Here is a 23134-nt window from a genome sequence, read left to right as displayed (position 1 = left end):
CATTGGCTGGGAACAGCGAACCATGGTCACTGGGACCTTCAAGTAGCCGTGAAAATGTAAACAAACTGTCTGGCGGCCCACCAGCGGATTACCCTGATAGGCCACATGCAGCCTGCAGGCCGCAGATTGCCCACCACTGCTCTGGGGTCTGAAATCGGCTTAAATTTTCACAAGTGACTAGTGATTTTGGGTGCCTAAGTTGAGACATCTTTAAGAGGCCTGATTTTCAGTGAATGGATTCTCAATACTTTCTGAAAATCAAGCCCCTTCAAGGTGTTTCAAGTGGGACCCAAAGTTACTAATCACTTGTGAAAATGTAGGCAGAGAAGTTAATGATGGAAAAGACCTGCTAAGTGACACCATGTCCATACAACTTTCTCATTTGTGATGATGCAGGTCTGTTCTGTATGCTACAGAATACGCTAAAGCCCAACGTTTATTCTCGAGCGATGGAACTTCCAACACTTCCATTGTATTTAATCATCTCCCCTTTGCTCTGAAGTATAATGCAGAAATATTCTCAGCTGATAAAATGAGAAATTATTGTATGAAACAGACCCTGTTCTTTCTTGCTCTGCTCCTCTTTCTTGTTGTGTTGGGAAATCACAGACAGAGCTCACAGGGCAAAATACCACCCCTATAATATATCCCTCCTTTCTCTTGCTGCCTCCTCTGGAATCTGTAGGCCCCAGGGGACAGAAGAAAACCTGAGGCTCAGGGCACAGTATACACATTTGGCATATATGGGCAGGTATATTATGGTAGATGCTTAGGAGTAAACATACTGTATTCTTCACTGTACCTTTTAGGGAAGTGGTTCTCAACCAGAGGTACACATACCCCTGGGGGTACACAGAGATCTTCCATGAGGTACATGAACTCATCTAGATATTTGCCTAGTTTTACAACAGACTACATAAAAAGCACTAGCGAAGCCAGTACAAACTAAAATTTCATACAGACAATGAGTTGTTTACACTGCTCTACTATACTATACACTGTAGGTACAATATTTATATTCCAATCGATTTATTTTATAATTATATGGTAAAAGTGAGAAAATAAGCAATTTTCCAGTAATAGTGTGCTGGGATACTTTTGTATGATTATATCTTATTTTGTAAGCAAGTAGTTTTTAAATTAGGTGAAATTTGGGGTATGCAAGACAAATCAGACTCATGAAAGGGGTACAGTAGTCTGGAAAGGTTGAGAGCCACTGTTTTAGAGGCCAGCAGCAATATTCCCTCTAATTATTTCCATCCACGTACGGAATGTTTGGTTATGTGCACCAATATCGAGGAAAGGTGCAGATGTGCGCCACCAGTAGAAATAAAAAACCTAGATTTAATATATATTTTTTAAATGTTACCATAGAGATAATTACACCAGCCAGGACAGGTTAGGCTTTTTAGAACTCACTACACAAAGAATTAAATTTAAGCATAAGTGAGAAATAAAATTATGAAATGCATATACCAGTCAAAAAACTAAAATAACAGCACTTTGAAAGAATAAAATAAAGAGGATATATGTGCATTGCAGGAAGTACCAAGAAGTAACAGGAACAATAATAACACAAGTATATGTTAGGAGGTGAGTGTGAAAGAGACAGAGTGTGTGTGTGTCAGAGACAAGGTGTGTCTGTGTGTGTGAGACAGTGTGTGTGTATGTGTGTCAGAGACAGTGTGTGTCTGCCAGACAGAGAGGGGGTGTGTGTGTATGTGTGTGTCAGAGGCAGAGGCAGTGTGTGTGTATGTCAAAAACAGAGGGGGGGGATGTGTGTAAGAGACAGACACAGAGTGTGTGTGTGCTGGCTGCTGGGGAAGTCTATGAGAGATGGTGCACTCTTTAAGCACAGCCGCATTCACCAGCAGGCTCATTCAGACCACAGCATCCGCCAGCAGCTCCGTCCTGCTTCTGAGCCCAGTCCCCTCTCCCCTGCTCTGCGGAGATGCGGTACATCGCTGGGGGAGGCAGGGCGAGGGGGACACTCTGACATCAGCGCCCCCGCCCCCCGCACAGCAAGCAGGAGAGTCCCAGGAGCGGCTGGCCAGGGGCTCCAAGGCAGAGGGGCAGCAGCAACGCAGCTGCACAGCAGCGCTGGAAGGAGCATGGGTGGCGTGTAGACTAGGCAGGGGAAGGCTGTGCCTCCCCAAACAGCCTTGCATGGCCCCGCCCACACTCTGCCCCAAGGCCCCCACCTGCCTGCTTCCAGTTCCCTTCCTGCTCTTCTATGAGCAAGAGGCTGGGGCAGGCAGGCTAACACGGCTGCTACTCTGAAAGATAGCAGACAGCATGACAAGGGCTTTCTCTTATCTGTGTGTCCTCAGAAATTGTTTCAGTGGTAGATATATACTTGGTACACCTTGTGTCAGGGAGTCTATGTGTATCTTTGGCTGAAAATCCACCATATAGTCTGACAAGGAGCTTGTATATTAATTTTAAGTTAAAATAATGTGTTAAGATTGAAAGTTGGTGACTGCTGGGGAAAATGTCTTAAAAGAGCATGGTAGCTGAAAATAAATAAACAAATAAATAATAAATAACCCCAATTTTTAGAAAGCTAGGATATTCAAAGTTAAGGTTATGCTTAAAACCACCAATGTTTGGAAATGCCCAGCTAAATTCATCCAAACAGATTTAACTTTGTCCCCATTTCTGTCCACACCTCATCTGTAATCAAGACACAACTTGATCCCTGAACACCATGCCCAGACCACCCAAGGCTTCACGTCTCATTCACAAGAGAAGAACACAAACATCTAAGACACTAAAAAGAAAAGGAGTACTTGTGGCACCTTAGAGACTAACCAGTTTATTTGAGCATGAGCTTTCGTGAGCTACAGCTCACACTGTGACTTATATCAACACCAAGGAGGTGGCAAAGCCCTTCTGACATTATCAATAGAAGCCAGTGCTGCCATACACGAACATGTAAATACCTCCCCAGTCCATTAGCAACCAGAGCTGTTTGGATATCTGCAGCTGTGGGGATCTTAAAACAGATAAAGTCTTTTCTATCTGCTAAATATACCTTGTTTCAGTATTCAAGGCTCCAGGCTTCCTCAGATTCATATGCAAATACCCAAATATAGAAGTGGAAAACCACCAAGGGCTATGAGGTATAAGATGCCCATTTGTTGATATACTGTGAGATTAAGCATAGACCCTCATCTACTTTACATATGATAAACACAGATCTTCCATAAACAAACTTCAGCCTTTGTCAAATTCACAGGCAAACTTGGGACATACACACCACAGAAGCATTTAAAATTCTTCTATATATGAAACCCTAATCAAAACATTTCTAAGGGCACGTCCACGTTACAATAAAAGGCCTGTGGCATGGCTGCAGCTGGTCCGAGTCAGCTGACTTGGACTCATGGGATTTGGGCTGCAGGGCTGAAAATTGCAGTGTAGGTGTTTGGGCTTGGGCTGGAGCCCAGAATCTGAGATCCTGAGAGTGGGGAGGGACTCAGAGCCCAGCTCCAGCTAAAGCCTGAATGCCTACACCATAATTTTTAGCCCTGCAGCCCAAGCCCAACTCAGTTGACATGGGCTCTGAGATTTGGTGCTGTGGGTTTTTTATTGCAGTGCAGAAGTAGCCCAAGATTACTAGCCAGATATGCCAAAGTGCAGCTACGTATGATTTAGCCCTGGTCTACACTACAGGGTTAGGTCGATTTTAGACGCATTAGGTCAATTTAAAAATGAATGTGTCTACACAAGCAACCCTGTTCCGTCGACCTAAAGGGCTATTAAAATCAACTTCTGTAGTGGTAAATTCAACCTTGCTGGGTTGAATATGGGGTAGTGTGGATTCAAATCGAAGTTATTAGCCTCCGAGAGCTATCCCAGAGTGCTCCATTGTGACCGCTCTGGACAGCACTTTGAACTCCGATGCACTAGTCAGGTACACAGGAAAAACCCCGGGAACTTTTGAATTTCATTTCCTGTTTGGTTAGCATGGCGAGCTCAGCAGCACTCAGCAGTGCAGGTGACCATGCAGTCCCCCCAGAATTGTAGAGCGTAGAATGTTTCTATGCTCTCCCTATCGTCTCCATCCCTGAGGTTATTGCAGATTAGAAGGCGAAAAAAACGCACTCGCGATGACATGTTTTCCGAGCTCTTGCAGGCCTCCCGCACTGACAGGGCACACCTTAATGCATGGAGGCATTCAGTGGCAGAGGCCAGGAAAGAATTAAGTTAGCGCGAAGAATGGAGGCAGGACGCCATGCGGAGGCTAATGGGGGAGCAAACAGACACGATGAAGCATCTGTTGGAGCTGCAGGAAAGCCAACAAGAGCAGAGACCGCCGCAGCATCCACTGTATAACCGCCTACCCTCCACCTCATGTTCCATAGCCTCCTCACCCAGGTGCCCAAGAACACAGGGGGGAGGCTCCGGGCACCCAGCCACTCCACTCCAGAGGATGGCCCAAGCAACAGAAGGCTGTCATTCAAACAGTTTGATTTTTAGTGTGGCTACAATAAGCAATATGGCCTTGTCCTTCCCTCCTTCCCCACCCCACCCAGGCTACCTTGTCCGTTATCTCATTTTTAAAAAAAAATTAATAAAGAAAGAATGCATGGTTTCAAAACAATAGTTACTTTATTTCGAAGGGGGGAGGGTGGTTGGCTTACAGGGAATTAAAATCAACAAAGGGGGCAGGTTTGCATCAAGGAGAAACACACACAACTGTCACACTGAAGCCTGGCCAGTCATGAAACTGGTTTTCAAAGCCTCTCTGATGCGCAGCGTGCCTTGCTGTGCTCTTCTAATCGCCCTGGTGTCTGGCTGCTCAAAATCGGACACCCGGCGACTTGTCTCAACCTCCCACCCTGCCATAAACATCTGCCCCTTACTCTCACAGATATTATGGAGCACACAGCAAACAGTAATAACAATGGGAATGTTGGTTGTGCTGAGGTCTGACCTAGTCAACAAACAGCGCCAGTGAGCTTTTAAACTTCCAAAGGCACATTCTACCACCATTCTGCACTTGCTCAGCCTATAGTTGAACTTCTCCTTACTACTGTCCAGGCTTCATGAGCCATGGGAGCAAGGGGTAGGCTGGGGTAGGTGCAACCGCGCGGTGCTGCCGGCTGGGAGAGCAGCCTGAGGCAGAAGCCTCCAGCTTGCATGATATTCCAGGCAGGACTGAATCTCCATGAGACGAAACTTAAAAAAGAGAATGACCTGGAGTCACTCCCATTCGGTGCTCTAAGAAGAGGATAGCCATGTCTGTCCAGGCACCCCTGATCGACCTCACCGAGGTCTGCCAGGAGCACCCAGGAGACGTACGACGGCTATCAGTCCTACTGCACTGTCTGCCGCGAAGGCAAGGAGCTGCTGCTGTGTAGCAATACAGTACCACGTCTGCCAGCAGTACCCAGGAGACGTACGGTGACTGTGAGCTGAGCGGGCTCCATGCTTGCCGTGGTATGTCGTCTGCACTGGTAACCCAGGAAAAAAGGCGCGAAATGATTGTCTGCCATTGCTTTCACGGAGGGAGGAAGGGAGGGAGGGAGGGGGACCTGACGACATGTACCCCAAACCACCCGCAACAATGTTTTTGCCCCATCAGGCATTGGGAGCTTAACCCAGAACTCCAGTGGGCAGCGGAGACTGCGGGAACTGTGGGATAGTTTCCCACAGTGCACCGCTCTGTGAGTCGATGCTAGCCAAGGTAGTGAGGACGCACATAATGCGCTTAGTGGGGACACACACAATTGACTGTATAAAAAATCGATTTCTAAAAATCGACTTCTATGAAATTAACCTAATTTCATAGTGTAGACATACCCTAAAAGTATCCTTCTGGTCAAATGCCAATCTCAGTTTCACGGGTGTAAATCCAGAGTAGCTCCATAGACTTCAGTGGAGTTACTCTGGATTTACCTCACTGTACATGACACCAGTATTTATTTCTTAGATTATATGATAATCACAGAGGGTGGCAAAGGATGGAACTGATTTCAGATTGTTTGGGTGCCCTGAATTTTGCATTTATACACTTTCAATCTTTTTTTATTTATCATTGTTCTTTGAAGGCACTTTTCCCTGAAGTTATATGCGTTTTCAATTTTTGCTCAAGTTTAATGATTTTTTTAAATTAAAAGTCAATGTTTCTAAGAATGGATCTGTGACAGAAACCATGGGCAGTGAATATTCCCACATCAAGCCTCTATATGAGGCTTAGAAAGTCCACATGGTAATTCTGCTGCCCCTACCGCATAGACATTTCCTGTGCACTGTTCCCTGCTCCTTACAGATCTTTGAGGCTGCAGGGCTGAAAATTGCAGTGGTCACATGGGCCCACTTCCTCCATCCTAAATTGTTTTCTCTCCCCATTCCCCTCAGACTCCCCTTGTTTCCCACAAGTGGCTCTTGGGTGCCTGTTCCCTCCCACCTACCCTAGTATATGGAGAAGCTGTTCTGATCCAAGCTTTAGGAAACATGAAGCCTGCAGATTAACAGGAGCATGGTCTGCCAACAAAGGGCCATGCAGGCACTGGAGTATTTGCGTTGCATCAGGCGTAGATTACAGTGTCCGACATGCAATCACAGGGAGCTCAAACATTATCAAAACTGCATGGAATAACTGAGGGCTCAATTGTGCCTTTAGATGCTGACCAAGATGGTTAGACTTTCTAAACATTTCCCTGAACTTGGAAAACATTTCAAAAATATTACAGAAAGAGTCACATTTTTAAACTGTTTTTTTCAACCAGTTGTAACACCCCAGTGTTGGGGGTGATGTGGATCTGCCCTCTCCCTGGGGGAGCGCAGACAGAGAGCATGACACGGCCTCTACTACGAATGAAGCCTACTCTCCTCCATGTGCCTGGCCCCAGCTCTCTGTCACTCTCTTTAGGGCATGCAAAGGAAGCACAGAGACTGTAATTGTATCTGGGCCTCTTGTGGCCTGTGCAAGAGAGGATATGGCTCCTTTCATCCCTCTGTCCCTTGGCACATGTATATGGCTCAGCCACCAACTGACCCTAAATTCTTAACTCTTCTAAACTAGCCAAAGGAACTAATGGTTATTGAGCCCAACAGGATTAAACAAATGTAGAATCTCTAGGTCAAGTCTTTTTGAGATATGACAAGCAAAATAAATAAATAGGAAACTTTCCAGGAAGCAAAAAATATCTCATTTCTTTAAAACACTCATCACTCCAAAGTGCCTTGTACAAATTGCCTTACACTTTCACCAACAAAAAGTCTACTCTGCAATCACTTCACACATGAAGCATTTCAGATGGGTAGGTTGGTTTATTTCAGCAGGACAGCATCAAGTTCATAATCAGGCTTCAATCTTATCTTTGGAGACTCTACCACAGCTCCAAAATAAAGACTTAACCCTCGGCAAGCAGCATCTGCCTTACTAAACTGCAGGGAGCACATCACTATATAGCACCAGGATTAAGTCTTTATTTTGGAACTGTGGTAAACAACGAATGATCATTGGCCCTGGCAAAGAGTGGTTATTTTAAAGCTGCAGAAAGTTGTTTTGAGAAATCAGGAGCCTCTTGTGCCTTAAAGTAATCAATGGTCTATTGTTTCCTTAAACTTACTAACTCACACAAAAGCATGGAAATAATATAGGGGAAAATGTGCAGAGAAGAAAGAACAAATCTTCTCTATGTCTGGTTCAAGCAGTCAGGGAAACAAACAAACAAAAAATTAACCGCATCTATAAACCACAAGTACATACAAAATCATACAGAAAGCAAACCTCCTAGAGACAGCCAGATTCCCAGCTGGTGGGAAGTGGCACTGCCAAACTTTATCAACTAAAATTGATTTACACCAGTTGAGAATCTGACCCAGTTTAGTTTAATCTTCTTGGGTTAGTTCTTCTCTCATTTACATTACTCAGGACTTCCAGCCAAGTCAATGGAATTAAACCAATGTAAATTCACAGTGAGAGGAGACTCAAATCCCCTGGTTCTCAGGCAAAAGCTAATATGGAATAAAAGAGTTAAAAGCACTGGTTGGGTTGATATACAAACTCACACAATCCCAGTCCTTCCCAGATCAAAGGGAGGAGGTGGATTAGGTTTGTTGAAAAAAGAAAGCATATACTTTAGAGAAACGATATCAGTTACATCAATTGGATTTACAGTTTTCTGCTATACATCCACTCACACCAATACTTTCTTTTTTAATGGCTCCTGTTGTGGTGACAGAGGTGCAGTGCTGGTAGGGAACAGAGAAGAGAGAAGCAGGCACTACTAATGGCTCCCGTTCTATGGTGGCATTGTGTGTGTATGGTCGGTATGTATACTGTCATTGTCAGGACTGGGAATGAGGAGGGGTGACCATCACCAAGGATTCCTGTAGCAGTGCAATTACTGCACGCTGGTGGCTCAGCTGCCTTTAGTTTGAATTGTCTGGAGATGTATAGAAAGGCCCCATATAACTTTTTCTTAACTCCGGCACCTCAGGCCAGGCCATCCTTTGAACGTTTCCCAGCAAGTTGAAATCATCTGTGGCACATGCAGTGCAGCCTGGGGACACGGAGCTATTTTCAAAAGGTGAAACAGATTTTTAGAGGTTGAAAAAATTTTTAATAGTGGATTTTTATTTTTTTTAAATGGGAACAGCTGAAATAAGCCCATAGGGAGTCCTGCTAACATCTCTGGGAGGGAAGCGGGAGTGCATGTTGCTGAGGTTTTATTGACCCTGGAGCACCTCATCTGAATACTGCCATATAATCTATGTCCTCTGAGACTGATTCTAACATTCTAAACAGATGCTTAAAAACACCCTGCCTCTTTCCCCCGAATGTGCAATTTCCCCATATGCCAGACCACAAATTTACCCAAGTTTGAGACTGTAGCTCAGGCAATATTTAAGTTCTCCACCAGTGGCCTGATCTCATGATGCATCAAGCTTAGAAATGGGTCCTCTACACAACTTGAAAGGGGAAATTCCCAACTTTCCAATGGGGCCCAAAGCAGAATTTACATCTAGATCTTGAAAATCCCAAGATATCAGACCTTAAAGTTTTAACATTTTTATGTCTGAGCTCTGAACAGATGAAGAAATGCCAATTAAGGCATACAGAGTTACCTGTGTAGAGATATAAGAAACAATCACAATGCAATAAAAAAGAGTTCTGATATGTTTATAAAATCTTTCCCTCCCCCCGTACAATACATGGCATGTAGAGAATAAAGCATAATGTGGTATGGTATAAAGGTTTTAGCAGTGCTCATTTGAGATCACCTGCATAATTTACTCATGGCTGTACCAATTATGAGCAATCCAGCTATCTAAAACTCATGTTTTAAATCCTTTATAGCACCCCACATCTTCATGTATTCCATACATACACATTGCCATAATATATGGGATCACATACCATCTTAAGCTGGAAGGGCTTATTAAACTGAATAAATGTAAATTATAGACACAAACAAGCAGACTTCCACAAAGCTTGAGTTTCAACTATGTCTCCTTTATTTATCAGGAAACACATGCTTTCTGAAAATCTGTACAGAGCCCAGAGGAATCTAGTAGCTGAATAATGCTCTCCAAGTAAATCTATTATTAAACACTTACACACATAGATATTATAGATAGGAATCATAGCAAGGTCTATACTTAAGGCTGCCTAAGGGTTTCCATTTTAAAGGACATTTTTCCATTGGTTTTTTAATGCTTTTCTATTTTCAGCTGAAATTTGATATGTTTGCTCTCAGTCAAGGGACATATTTTTTCTAACCGTCCTTCCAAATCAAGTGAGCCATTTTCAAGTATGAAAGGGTGAACAATGCAGTTATTCTCCTAAGAAAAATGTTATCCTCTTTCTTTGAACAGCTCCAGAGCTGATGGAATCTTAACATTTGGCAGAAACATAGCCCCTAGGTTGTAGATGTGCCTTTGATTAGTCTAGTGAAAATCACAGTTGATTTGGCAGAGTTAAGATTTAATAAATGTTTTCCACACATATGCACTGTACTTTCTCATACCCATACACAGAGAGCTAGCTGTATAGCACACATACACACACAGATGTATAATGGACCCTTGGATAGTGCAGCAGGAGCTGGGGGAATGACAGAGATGTATGCCAATCCAACCATTCACAAACCGGGAAAAATTAACTAAGGGTGGGAGAGGCCAGGACCAGAAAACACACCAGCACACACAGCTCTTCTTCACCCCCTCACAGCCCAGCACCCCCCACCCAGGCCCTCCAGACACCCACTCCCCCATGCCCTGCTTCCTGGCTGCACTCACCGGCCCTGCTGGGAGGCAACTGTCTGCTGAGCTGAGCTGCCAGTGCAGCCAGGGCTGGTCCCGGGGTGGGGAATCGCTCTGGCTCCTCGGGAGTGGTGCAATCGGCCAGGCCAGGGCCTGCCCCAGCTGGGCTCCCTCAGGACCCACTTGCCTGGAGGGGCCCAGTCAGGCCCCACACACTGTCTCCCCCGAACTGGCTGAGACTAGCCAGGCTTCTGAACCAGTCCTGGGCAGCTCAGCTCCAGGGAGACAGGTGGAGCCCCACAAGTGGTGGGAAGCAGAGACTGCCCGGTGCCGGAGGTGCACTGGGGTCTGGCCAGGGGGCAGAGAGAAGTTGGCGGATTGGGGCCAGGGGATGAAGAGGAGCCCTCGGGGGTCAGGCCGAGAGGAGCAAGTGGTGGGCGGGGTGGGGGGAGCCAGCGGGCTGGCGGGGTCTCAGGGCACAGTGCAAGCAGAGCAGGCTGGGGCTCCTTCTGAGCATGGGCCCGGCTCCATAGCACCACTGGCACCATTGTAAACCTGGCACTGCTCCAGACCCCTCTTGAAAGCATTTATGTTTCACCTAGATGCCCTAGAGGGGCAGGACTCCATCTCAGATACTCTTCTGACTCTTACAGGGTCACTTGCAGTGTTGTTGTAGCTCTCTCGGTCCCAGGACATTAGAGAGACAAGGTGGGTGAGGTAATACCTTTTATTGGAAGTTGGTCCAACTACCTCACCGCCTTGTCTTACCGGGTCATCTTTCATACGCAATATTGTTGTAGCTGTGTTGGTCCTAGGATAATAGATAACCCAGGAAATTGGATTCTGTTGTTCCAATAAAAGATATTACCTCACACACCTTGTCTCTCTAGGCTCATCTTTTTGTATTTCCCTTTCATCCTTCAATGCTGTGCATCTCCTCTTTTTTTTCATCCTGCCCAGACCTATGTAGTTGCCCCTTGTTCCTTCTTCCTAATCTTCAACTCACTGTTCCTTCTGCCCCCTACTGCTGCCACATCCTCCCCATTTCCTGTGTATACACACGCTTTGGGGCGTCTAAAATCACCAAACACAGAGTGAGGTGCCCATTTTTGAAAACTGGGCTCTAGAGGGATCACTTCCTCCTCCCCTTGCCATGCAGCGGTCTCTTTGGTAGGCATTTAATAGTGTACAAACAACATCTTAGGACAGGAACTATCACATGTCGTATCTACTTGACACTACAGTGGGAATTTAGGCAGACAGAATGTAACTGGCCAAATTGCAATTTGGCCAGGATACTGAGGCTAATTCTCTTTCAAAAAGCATTGTGGGATATTCAGGTGGTATATATAGGCCTAGCTGTACTGTCTGACCCCAGAAATTTAGCTTGGTTTTATACCTTATCTGAATGATGCCACTTCCTGCAGCAACGTGCCCCTAGCTTCATTCTGGGGCATTATTTCAAATCAATCTTGATTTGGTTGAAAGCAATCCTGAAACAACTGGGCACAGTGCTGCTTAGTTTTGAGATTGGAACAGATCAGATTACTAACCTTCATTTCCTCCTTCTGCCTTCTCTGCTCAGCTCCCCCTGCCCAGCATTGCACAGTGGATCCTTCCATATGATTTTGTCTGGAAGGAGTTCCTGAGCAGGTCAGAGGAATAGGTGAAGAGTGATGTGGTGAGTTCCTTCCACGCAAGCCAATGTGCCAAGCTTGCCATTTCCAGTTTTACCATTTTCCACTTGTCTCACAGAAAGAAAACTGCGTCTGTGGGGACCTCAGCATGCCAGAGACTAAACTGAGATCATCTTATTTGAGCTGAGGCAGGATTTGATTAAATTCAGATTGTCAGAGGTGTAAGATTGTTTCATTAGCAAAAATGGGCTAATGGCCCTTCATCGGCTGCACCACGTCATGACATGAAGGTTCTCTCCAATTGCCTCTCCTCCATGCAGCTGGAATTGCTTTCTCGCTCAACACTAAACTATGGGATGTTTGTAATTAAGCTTTTTTTCCCCTTTTCTTTAAAAGTAGCATTTGGAGCTCCACAAAATCATCTGGAAGTGCCATGAGCCTTTGGACTGAGTTGGATGTGCACATGGCTGCCAGGACCGGATACCTATTGGCGCAAATGCGAAGCTTTGTGTTGGAGCTGGGACACAGGAATGTAAAAGTTCGAGAGACTCTGGCCAGAGTCCTGATCTCTCCAGATGGTCACAGGATATAAACTGCAGCTGGGAGGCAAGTCCCAGAACCCTCCTAGAGAAGCTCTGAGGCTGCAGAATCGCGTTAGACAAAAAGGAGAAGATGAGGAAACTTCTGGTGCTGCTACTCCTGACCCTGGCCCTGGCAGTCTCCTGCTATTGTGAAAGAGGTAAGGGGACACAGCATTTATCTCACCTGGAGTGTTCTCTGAGTGTATTATTGAACACTTAAAACCTGAGAAGACTGCCCGCTCAGGAGGAGACCTGGTTGGGGCTAGGCAGTATACAATGGGCTACTGCACTGGCAAGGTGTTATATTATATAGGTCATAAATAAGAATGGGTTTGGGGGTCTCCAGCCTAATCCCTAATAGACATTTGCCTCCACTAGGACACAAACTATTGCACAATTGGGCATGACTGGCAATCTCAGAAATCCAGTTTAGGATTTAGGTGAATTAGTAAAACTGGGTCCCCAGTTTTGGACAAATGGATTTCGCTGCAGATCAGAATTGAGAGGAATTAGCTAAACTGCATGGACAATGGGGAAGGCTATGTTATATCTGCCAACACTGGAAAGTTGTACCATGCCCAGAGACATCTGAGGAGAAAAATAAAGCTACACTTTTTAATTCCATTGAAATATGTTGGACTGGGAGAGGTTTTGAAGGCACAATGGAAAAAATGGCAGTGATACTGTTAAAAAAATATGGTTATAGGATATAAACTACAGCTGGGAGGCAAGCTCCAGAACCCTCTTAAATAGGAAATAGCTGAAGTAGCCATAGAGGGGTGAGCTGCACAGCTGGAGCGGGGTGGGAGACCTAGATCTGAAATAGCAAGTGTTCAGCCTCTCTCTGCTTTATACAGAATGGACAGGGATGGGACAGGAAGGGTAGAAAGCTTGCCCTGTACTTGCCTGTGCTACGCCAGTTCTCGTCAGTGTTAAATTTCTCCGTGTTAAAGATGACCCTGTAAATGAAATACGCTCTCACAGGCATCAGATGGGTGAGAAATTAGTTAATATTTTGCAACACAGTTTTTAATCTTTGATTGTTTTCCCCTCAGAGAGCTTCTCTCCTTCATTCCTGGACAGTCTGCTCTAAAGCAGCTATTGTATACCAGTCTGTTCATTAGTCTGGGTCTAATCCTTTATCAGTTTCCATGTGGAGTGCAAAATACAGATTGGCTCCACAAACCTAGAGATTTCCAGAAGGCTCCATTCTACAGCAGACAGCATGTTGCCCTCTGACATTTCGTAAAGACTCATTGTCTTCTGGTATAGGTGGCACAGTTTGGGTAAAACAGGAACTGGTCAATACCTTTGCCAAAACTCACAGTTGAACTCCTGAATCTTTCTAAGGTTAAAAAGCATTAAGTTAAAGACTCCCCATTCCCTCTCATCTGCAACCTTCTCCTCAGAGGAGGAGATGAAGGGGGTATCAACGTGGTCACTACTTTCTATCTCCCTTACTACGATCCTTCATCTGCCTGCCTCACCTGCTGATAGTGTCTAGTACAGGAGGCTGGGGGTCAAATGTCCTAGTGTCTATTCTCTGCTGTGTTACCTTAGGCAAATCACTTACCTCTCTGTGCCTCAGTTTTTCCAGCTGTAATATGGGGATTATAGTGCTTACCTAAGTCACAAGGTAATTGGGAGAATTAACTAGTTAGTGTTTGGCGATCACCTGGAGATCCTCAGATGAAAAACACTGGAACTATTATTAATCACATTATTACTAAGACTCTGATGAGGGCTGCTGCTCTGCCGGGTTCTCTATGGCTAAGGGCTGGGGGATTCAAGGGAGTATGGCAGTCAGTGCTCTAGATTCACATGAACTTCAAATGAGCACAGCACTGGGGGACAGGTGCATGGGGTGTACTGGGGCAGGATGACCATGACGAGGCTGCCTGGGGAGCTTTAACTAAAGATGGGGGTGGTGTGAAGACTGCTCATCTCCTCTAGGGGCAGAGGGAAGGGGATGGGGTAGAAGAAAGTTAGCCAGGTTAACTTCCCCCGCCTGCCTCTGGTGGCAGGTTGTTTGCATGGCTGAGAAAAGGAGCTGGGGACTGCTTGCGGGTAGAGTTCATTTGGAACATAGTGAATGAGACATCTACCATTTTCCCCTTTCTCTTCACTGTGGTGAATCTGACGCTGCAAAACTGCTGGTTAGCTCTCGGACGCTGCTAGGTAACGGCCAGATTCTGATGCCCATGCTGAAGCTAAGTAAGACCTTACTCTGCAAATCAGACCCATTGAAGTCAATGGTACTACTTAAGTAAGGTGTATTTAACATGAGCCTGAGGGTCACAAGCTAAACCTAAATGACTTAGGGTCAAACTCAGATACCCAGACTCATGCTGAATAGCACCTTTCTCCACAAATAGTCTGCAGGGTCTGATCAGACAACAAATGTGTCTTGCTGATGTAAATGCACACAGTGCTTTGGAAAAAAACAACAACAAAAAAACACAACCCTCCCCTCAAAGAGTTTACAATCTAGCAATTAATCAACATATTTATGTTCCTAAATCTTCTTTGTCCCCTTAAATACACTTCTAATACAACAGCAGATGGGATTTGCCATGGGTGGAAGAGTGATATGTGAAGAACTAGAGCAGAGCCCATGTGGTTTGGAGTGGCAAACAGAGTATGGCCCCCAATAAGATCAGAGGGAATTCCCCGTGGGTGATTGCAGGGACCATCGAAGGTTAGAATTAAGAATGAATTTGGTATATACAGTGGGTTCTTATGTCCCTAGCCTCTGGTTGCCAGAAGCTGGGAATGGGTGAGAGGGGATGGATCCCTTGATGATTACCTGTTCTGTTCATTCCCTCTGGGGCACCTGGCATTGGTCACTGTTGGAAGACAGAATACTGGGCTAGATGGACCATTGGTCTGACCCAATATGGCTGTTCTTATATTCCTCTTTAGATGACTGGAAAGCTGGTGTGGTGACACGAACACAGACATTACATTCTTCCCTGTACCTCAGTTCTGGTCTACAATGCTCCAGAGGGCAGGACTATTCCTAAGTATTTTAATACCTGCCTCCTCTTCACATTCTGTCAAAGACCCTCAGCTCCTCAGAGAGAACAAAGAAACACACCTTCTTAGTGGAGAAGGAGGAGAGATGGTGCCATCCAGGCTGTGTCTACACTAGGCATTTTGGGCAAAATTTCCCATTATTTCTGCCACCACTGAAGTTCTTTTGATAATATCTCTAATGTAGACAGGCTTCCCATCTTGGCATTTTTATCACTATGTCATCTTGCTCCAAGCAAGCTGAAATGACACTATGCGTATGTCTACACTAGAGCTGGAGACATGATTCCAGCGCTGGTGGACATACCTGTGCTAACGCTGATCGGCAGGAGTGGCTAGCCATCCTGAGTATGTACCTGTGTTCTTGGACAGGATCATACTTGGAGGGATAGCCCCGCCCGCTGCTCACACTGCTGCAGCCACACTCCTGTTTGTAGTGCACGGGGCTCAGTCAGAGTTAGCTCAAGTATATCTTTGTGAGCTGGAATTTACACCTTCCCGCTCTCATGTAGAGATACCCTATAAACTCTGGTGACACTGATAGAGCTGAACCAGTATTAGCAATGGTGGGAAATTTTTGCCCCAGACTTCTAGTGCAGACAAGGCCCTAGTGGGGCAGAGAGATAAAAATTCCCAATGCGGGAAGGGAAATGGTGTTGCCCAATAAGGGAGGGAGATACAGTCATCCAGTGGGGGCCAAGGACTGGAGTCACATGTTTGGTTCCTGCATGGTATCCCCTGACTCCTATTCTTTGTTTTCCAGATTCAAAGGACTCCTTGGAATCACACGGTGTTGAAGGTGAGTATCTTGCTATGACTTTCCCCCATCTCTGCAAGTGTCTCAAGCCCTGCATCTGCCTCCATCTTTCCCATTATCAGGATTAGGGAATGAGTGAGATGCTTATGGCATCCTCTCGTTTCTTTCTCCTTCCTTGACCAACACTGAGATCTATAGCAGGTGTCATCATGAGTCCTCTCGCCTCAGCAGAGCACCCGTGACAACTAAAGGTCCAATTTTCACATGGCCTGGTGGAACTGAAGACCCTGCAAACAGTAGGAAGCAGGCAGCAGTGACTTGAGCAGGCTGAGGTTTTCAACTCTCAGATAAACCAGGACATGAGGCAGGCCAGTCAACAATCATGTTGCCCTGGGAGCTACATGGGGATTAGGGTGTGAGCTAGCTGAAGTAATAGCAGAACGGAGGGATACCCATAATGGATGTCACGGAACGGCAGGGCTCCTCTGTTGGCTGGAGTTAGAAACATGCACCAAGCTGCTCAGTTGGTAGTTCTGCTGACTTGCTGAGGCAAGAGAAGCTTATTAGCTCCACTGGGATATAAGGGAGATGGAGTGACGAAGAGAGCTAGGGTTTGGGACAGAGGTCCCTTCAGGGAAAACCTAAGAACAGTCAAGTGTTGGGAGAAAGTTTAGGCTGAGCTTTATGTTATATCACTGCAATTTCAACTAGCAGAAAAAGGGTAAGTTTGGACTATGTACTGACTGTGCATATTCTGTTCAGTTCAGGGTGGGACCTGAGTTTAGGGTCTGAAATGTTCCCCTGTCCCTCACTCTGCTCTGCAGCCTGGCTCACAGAAATCCATTAGGAAAACTATCCCCTGGCTCTCTTGGCCCCCTCTTTCCCCTCTCTTGTCCCATAGGTCGAGGGATAAATTGCTGCTGGGGATAATTAAAGCTGGAATTTCCCAGAGAACCAATCAAAACATGGGGGGAGGGGAGGGAAGAGAGAGAGAGAGAGAGAGAGAGAGAGAGAGAGAAACACCTTTACAAGGGAGGTTGTAATTGCTGGCACTTCTTACAGTGAAGGTTTATTTGTAGGTGGTATTTCAGACCTGACCTGAGCTCAGCTTGCCAGTTGGTCCCCAGAGATAACCCCTTCTCTCCCCATGAGCTGGGCTCTCTCACTGACCAACTAATCTGGCATCAGAAAGAACATTTTGCTGGCAGTTGAAAGCCTGGGTTAAGGAGATGAGCTGAGCTGGGAATGGTACAACCTCTATGCAGGAAGAGCCTGGCAGCCATCTCGGAGCATTCCCCAAACACAGGTATCCAAAACTCTCCATGAGTGCTCAGTGTGCTGGGGGAAGGGGTGCAGGGTCCTCTGCTGTCTCAAGGCTCTCCACACATGAGCACTAGGATCTCTCTGTGCAGAGATTACCGGTGTATTTCCCCGTTGGCAATAGTCTCAAAATCTTTCCTAGCACTCTGCACACATGGGCACCAATATTCATAAGCACAGCCTTCTTACAGGCACTTAAAGGTATTCTGGCTGCGTGGACACCAGTGTCTCAGCAGGCAACAGTCAGTGACACAACCTCCACTGCCTTCAGTCACCTTGGGGTGCTCTGAAGACATTGGTACCAAGGCTTCACTGTGCACTGGCCAGTGGGACAGTCCATATTAGGTTGGGTCAGACTGTATAGAAGAAGGCAAAACTCTAAGGTCATCAGGACTGGAGAGAGAGGGAACCATGTCCCTGCAGATTTGGGGCTTGAGTCTCTTCTCCTACTGCTCCTGTGACTCTACTGACTGCAGTAGCTTTGCTCCAGATTTACATCAGGGTAAGTGACAAGAGAATCATGCTCCTGGAGTTCATGACCAAGGGGGAACTTGGCCCTGAGACCAAGTAGGTTGGAGTGGAGAGGGAGATAGGTCCCTGCAACTGTGGAAGAGAGGGAGACAGAACTGTGGAGGCTGGGGTAGGTAGATGTGCACTGGGAAGTAGGGTGGGGAGGGACTGTGATGAGGGATAGCAGGAGTTCCATCTCCAGAGGACACTCTAGTATTTGGTCTAAAGGAGGGCAGCCCCAAAGCTCTAACGCACCGTTCTATTCTCCCATGGCAGGTGTCAAGATAAAAAGAGAAACGGCCAATGCCTTTGTGAGGAGGCAGAAGAGGTCCTACCCCTATTATGAAAGGTAAAATCTTACCTGCTTCATCAGCTGGGTTCCGGACTGAACTGTGTATGGATTATTTCAGAGAGGGATAGGAAGGCAGTGGGATCTGGCAAGGAATTTGATTCATGTCTGGGATAACATCCTCACATGCAGAAGCAGAAAAAAAGGATGCCGGAGACACTTTCTGGAAACAAGTGGCCCATTCTTCCTTAAAGGGCCATAAATATCCCCTGAGGAGTCTCTGACAGACATAGAGTGACCATAGTCAGCTTTACATCACCTCCGGTAAGAGCCCCCAGCACAGGGGCATGCCAGATGCGTTGCTTGGAGTATTTCAGGAAGGGGGGTACTTGGCTGGCATTCCTAGGCTGCTGGTAATTCTGGCTAATTGAACTGCCTTTAGGGGCCAGGGAGAGTGGGGTGCAAGTAAGAGGCTGCTCTAGCCTGCATCAGAGACCAAAGCAACGCGCTGCACAGGGCGCACTGAGGAGGTTTCATCTTTGCCTTCAGTTCCTGCACTGAGCTCAGCTCTGCTGCAGGGATGAGGTCAGATCAGACTGGCTTTTCATTCTGACCAGGCCCAGATACTACAGCAAGCAGACCTTTTTTTACAGCACTCCTGGAGACAGGGACTCAGAGAACTTTGGCTGACAGATTGACACAAGAACGTGCTTCACATACGTCCTGGGAGAGGTCACCAAGCTACATCTCACAGAGGCCCTGAGGGATAAGACATTTCTAGTTGAGCATCGTTGGATGGTAGTTAAAGGCTTGGGTTTAATCCCCAGTTAGTAAAGCTTCTGAAAGGATAACTAAGGTTCTTGGGGTAAAGTCCCAGCTGGTAGACCCGACCCACTCCCCTGGAACAATAACCGGGGAGCCTGGGTTCTATCTTTAGCTGTTAGAGCCTTGTGGACAAGATGGGGAATTGGCTTCAATCCCCAACTGATAGAGCTCCCTCCCACGCCTGGACATTAATCAAAGGGACTAGGTTCTAACCCTTTGTAGGTAAATATCATATTCACTACAAGGGAGTCCATCTCTAGGGAATGCTGGGTAATCATTCTCCCTGAGTTCAGCAGGTGGCATAGGAGTCTGATGAGTCATGAGTGGCATCTTTCTCTTTGTCTACTGCAGGTACTATGAATTGTACAAGTCCCCAATGGAGCTGAGGAAGGAACAGTGTGAAAACTATGCCCCCTGTGATTACCTGTCCGAACACGTGGGATTTCATGCTGCATATCAGCGTTACTTTGGGAGATTCTGAAGAAGAGACTGTCCCTTCCCTCACCTGGCTAGGGTTCAGTCTGACCTCCATAAAGACTGGGGTAGTGGGAGGAAGGGAAGGAAGGAAAAGGGAGAGGTAGATTGCGCCCACTTCAATTCTGCTCAGCACTGATGAGAGCACAATGGCAAAAGTTACCCCACATATCCATTTTCCAGTCCGAGACTGCTGAACACTAGTTGTGATCCTTTTACCAAAGGCATTCCCCCCTGTGGCCTCCCATGGTATTTTGAGCTTCTTCAGAGAAAGGAAGGTGAGGAGAATCCATCTTATCTGCTTCCCACAGAAGTTCCAGAGCAAGTTTAGAAAGAGGAGATTCTTCTGAAGAAACTCAAAATATGACAAAGGGTGGCAGCAAGATCTTTTGTGCTCCCTCCCCTGCCAAAAAAATACAAGATGAGGGGTGAATAATATGAGCAATACAACAGTGTGTGTGTGTGTGCTGTGGAGAGCAGCGATCCTTATGCACTCACTGGAAAGGGAGGGGTCCTGATGCTTCCTGTTGTGATGGGGAAAGTTCAGCAGTTTGCCACCATCAGGTTCCAGAATGGGATGATCAGCCCAAGTGTATGTTTGTGACAATGCATGAGCCACTAAAGGTTTGGTAAAAAGAAAAGGAATACTTCTGGCACCTTAGAGACAAACAAATTTATTTGAGCATAAGCTTTCATGAGCTACAGCTCACTTCATTGGATGCAGTCAGTGGAAAATACAGTGGGGAGATTTATAAAGGTTTGGTGGTTCCATTCAACTAAGCACCTTGATTTTATATACTTCACTGAGCTTCCACCTGCAAAATTGGGGTGGATATCTCTGGTACTTCTGGTGCACCCTGTTTCTGGTCAGGCTGAAAATACCCAAACAAAAAGCTGTTCCTCAGAATTAGTTGGGCACTTATGTTTCTGGTCCTGGCTGAAACAACAACAACAACAAATATGCAGCGGCAGCTGTAAAAATAAAACAAAAAGTTAATTGAACTTTTATGAATCTTCAACAAAAAAAGGGGTCAGTTCAGGGTTGGGTTGGGTTGGGTCAGTGCCAGGTTTATCCCAATTGGTTTGCCGATCCCCAATATGTATCTTCCCTCTTTGCAAATTCATGCAGGTATCTTTTTATGAGTGTTATGCATAAGCAACTTTCTGAAATTTCACCTGTACCATCATATATTCTGTTCTGTAAGGGAGATGTCAGGTTCTCCAGAGGGGCAGGTGTCTGCTCAGCAGCAAAATTCACATGGTGGCTGGTGAAATCATCCCCAGCTGCTGGCTATAATAAACGCTGGTTAAGTAAAGCAGGTTTGTGTTTTGCTTCTCTCTGTTCATGTGTCCAGCATCCAGTGGGGAGTGAGAGGTGGTGAGGTCTGGAAGATAAAGCTCTCTCTCTGTAGCAAAGATGGGTACTGAACAGGAAACAACAACATTGGCCTGATTCTCCTCTCACTTATCCCAGTGTTAATCAGGAGTAATTACATTGAAATCAATGAAGTGATACCTGCATAAGACTGTGTCAGGGAAAGGTGGATCCTACTCTACCATTAGTTGAATTCTTCCTTCCCCTGGAGAGACCTTCTTCGTACTGGGATAAGAGGTGAACCCAGTCCCCATGTTCATGTAGAAATAGACTTAGTTCCCACTGACTCTAATGGGAATCCCAACTCTCCCCTGGAGGAACGTACTCTTTTGGAAAGAGAAATAAACGTTTTTCCTTCTCTGAGAGTCTCACTCCAACTGTAAAGAGAAAGAGATGTGGATCTGAATGAAATGCCTGCCCCTCTTGGCTCTGCAGTTGAGAGAAGGGCTACAGGAATGTCTAGCCCCAGATAGCTACCTTGTATTGTACCATGTGGGTGAGAAGGTACTAGGCCTTTCAGTCTGCACAGCGTAGGTATATATTTGAGCTGGGTGACTGGAGCTTCTTCAAAGACACAGGCCAATTGTTCCCTCTATAAGTGGAACCCCACCTCACTTGGGGACAGTGTGTGTTTGTGGGATACACCTGTAACAAACTGAAATAACGATGTACTGCTGATATGGGCATCCTAGCAAGCTCATAGAGATGGTGTGAACCTTATGGAGCTTGTATGGTTTGGGATGGCTTTGTTTAGGGCAGGCATGTATCGCTGAGTGTGGAGGGTAAAGTATGCACAGAGGGGACTCACAGTAGCACAAGCTGCTTATAGTTTTGCAGCCCTGTCTCATCAGTACATATCCTCTGCTGCCACCTAACGGACATTTCATTTCACTCAGTGAAAGAGCATGTGGCACCACTAAAGCATTTTACATTTTCAGAGCTCTGCATGAACCCTGCACTCCAAATGCAGGCTAATCTCCCATTATCGTCTTGCTAAAATATACATAGAAGCAAAGGCCTAAGGGTTCAGTGGGAAGGGATAAATGGCAAGTGGGCATGATATGCACAGTCAGATTTGTGAACTGACGCCAACTCTGAAATTCCAACCTAGATATATGTGGGATTTATCTCCTGATTAGTTAAACAGTGTCTGCACTAGGCATAAGATGACTAAAAGCAATTGCTTAGGGCTCTGAGCAGCTTGGGGGGGTGAGGGGGGCTCTTTGCTTTTTTAGTATGTGTTGTGTATGGGAGGGGGGAAAAATATTCCTGCTTAGAGCCTCCAAATGGGGTAGCTCTGCCAAAATTCAAATACCCGACAACAGTGGTTCTCAACCATTTTTATACCAGGACTCTTTTCAGTCTAGCTGGGATCTAATCAGGATTGGTTAGTCTAATCTAATTAGCAATTTGCGAAGGGCCAGGGCCTTGACATATGCTTGTGATCCTTCCAAAGGGGACATGATTCGAAGGCTGAGACCTCATGCTTTAAAAAATAAGGACAGAGATGACTGGACAGTTCAAAGAATTAGAAGGAGGTTGACTGCCTTTATTACCTTGTCCTCTGAGGCACAACATGACATCAGCACAAGGGTGCAAATGCCTTTACATCACTGACATGTCATGACCCAGTGTTATAACATTCTGAGGCAGTGTCATGATATAAGGATATCATGCCAACCCCTGATTATATTTCAGCACCAATGATGCCTATGTCATCTATGTGGGGGCACAGGGACCACTGTTCCCTCTACACTGTGCGCATCTGCGCACGCACACAGATTCTAAACCCTGCGCACACGGCGAAACACCGCACGCACAACAATTTGCACAGAAGACATTTTTTGCGCACACGGCCTGTCAAAAATTTGCACAGAGGAAATTTTTTGCGCACACGACCTGTCAAAAATTAGAGGGAACATTGACAGGGACCTGTTCTTTCAGATGAACCAAGCCACAAACACCCCTGTGTACCTGACCTGCTAGTCAGAGCATCGTCCTTGACTTTCCATCCATAATCCCATTTGACCCCAGTGCTATCAAACTGTGCTAGTGATTGAATCTCCTGTCTCCCTTCCCCTGCAACACATAGAGAGAACTGTTCTTTGGCTC

General features: G+C 46.0%; 1 protein-coding gene across 1 annotated transcript; it reads left to right on the top strand.

The window, feature by feature from the left end:
• Window positions 1-11882: 11882 nt before the first annotated feature.
• LOC102931845 (osteocalcin) lies at window positions 11883-20963 on the top strand. The gene is made up of 4 exons (XM_007064027.4): window positions 11883-12597; window positions 16236-16271; window positions 18336-18408; window positions 19525-20963. The coding sequence occupies exons 1-4, from the start codon at window positions 12531-12533 to the stop codon at window positions 19652-19654; spliced, it is 306 nt and encodes a 101-aa protein (XP_007064089.1). The 5' UTR covers window positions 11883-12530; the 3' UTR covers window positions 19655-20963.
• Window positions 20964-23134: the final 2171 nt, after the last annotated feature.

The sequence above is a fragment of the Chelonia mydas genome, chromosome 1, assembly GCF_015237465.2.
Source record: "Chelonia mydas isolate rCheMyd1 chromosome 1, rCheMyd1.pri.v2, whole genome shotgun sequence".
Lineage (NCBI taxonomy): Eukaryota > Metazoa > Chordata > Testudines > Cheloniidae > Chelonia > Chelonia mydas.
This window is presented reverse-complemented; position numbering and strand designations above follow the sequence as displayed.

Coding starts and splice junctions, on each gene's coding strand:
- LOC102931845 (XM_007064027.4), top strand. CDS start 12,531: ATGAGGAAACTTCTGGTGCTGCTACTCCTGACCCTGGCCCTGGCAGTC. Junction 16,272..18,335: donor GGAATCACACGGTGTTGAAG/GTGAGTATCTTG, acceptor CTCCCATGGCAG/GTGTCAAGATAAAAAGAGAA. Junction 18,409..19,524: donor TCCTACCCCTATTATGAAAG/GTAAAATCTTAC, acceptor TGTCTACTGCAG/GTACTATGAATTGTACAAGT.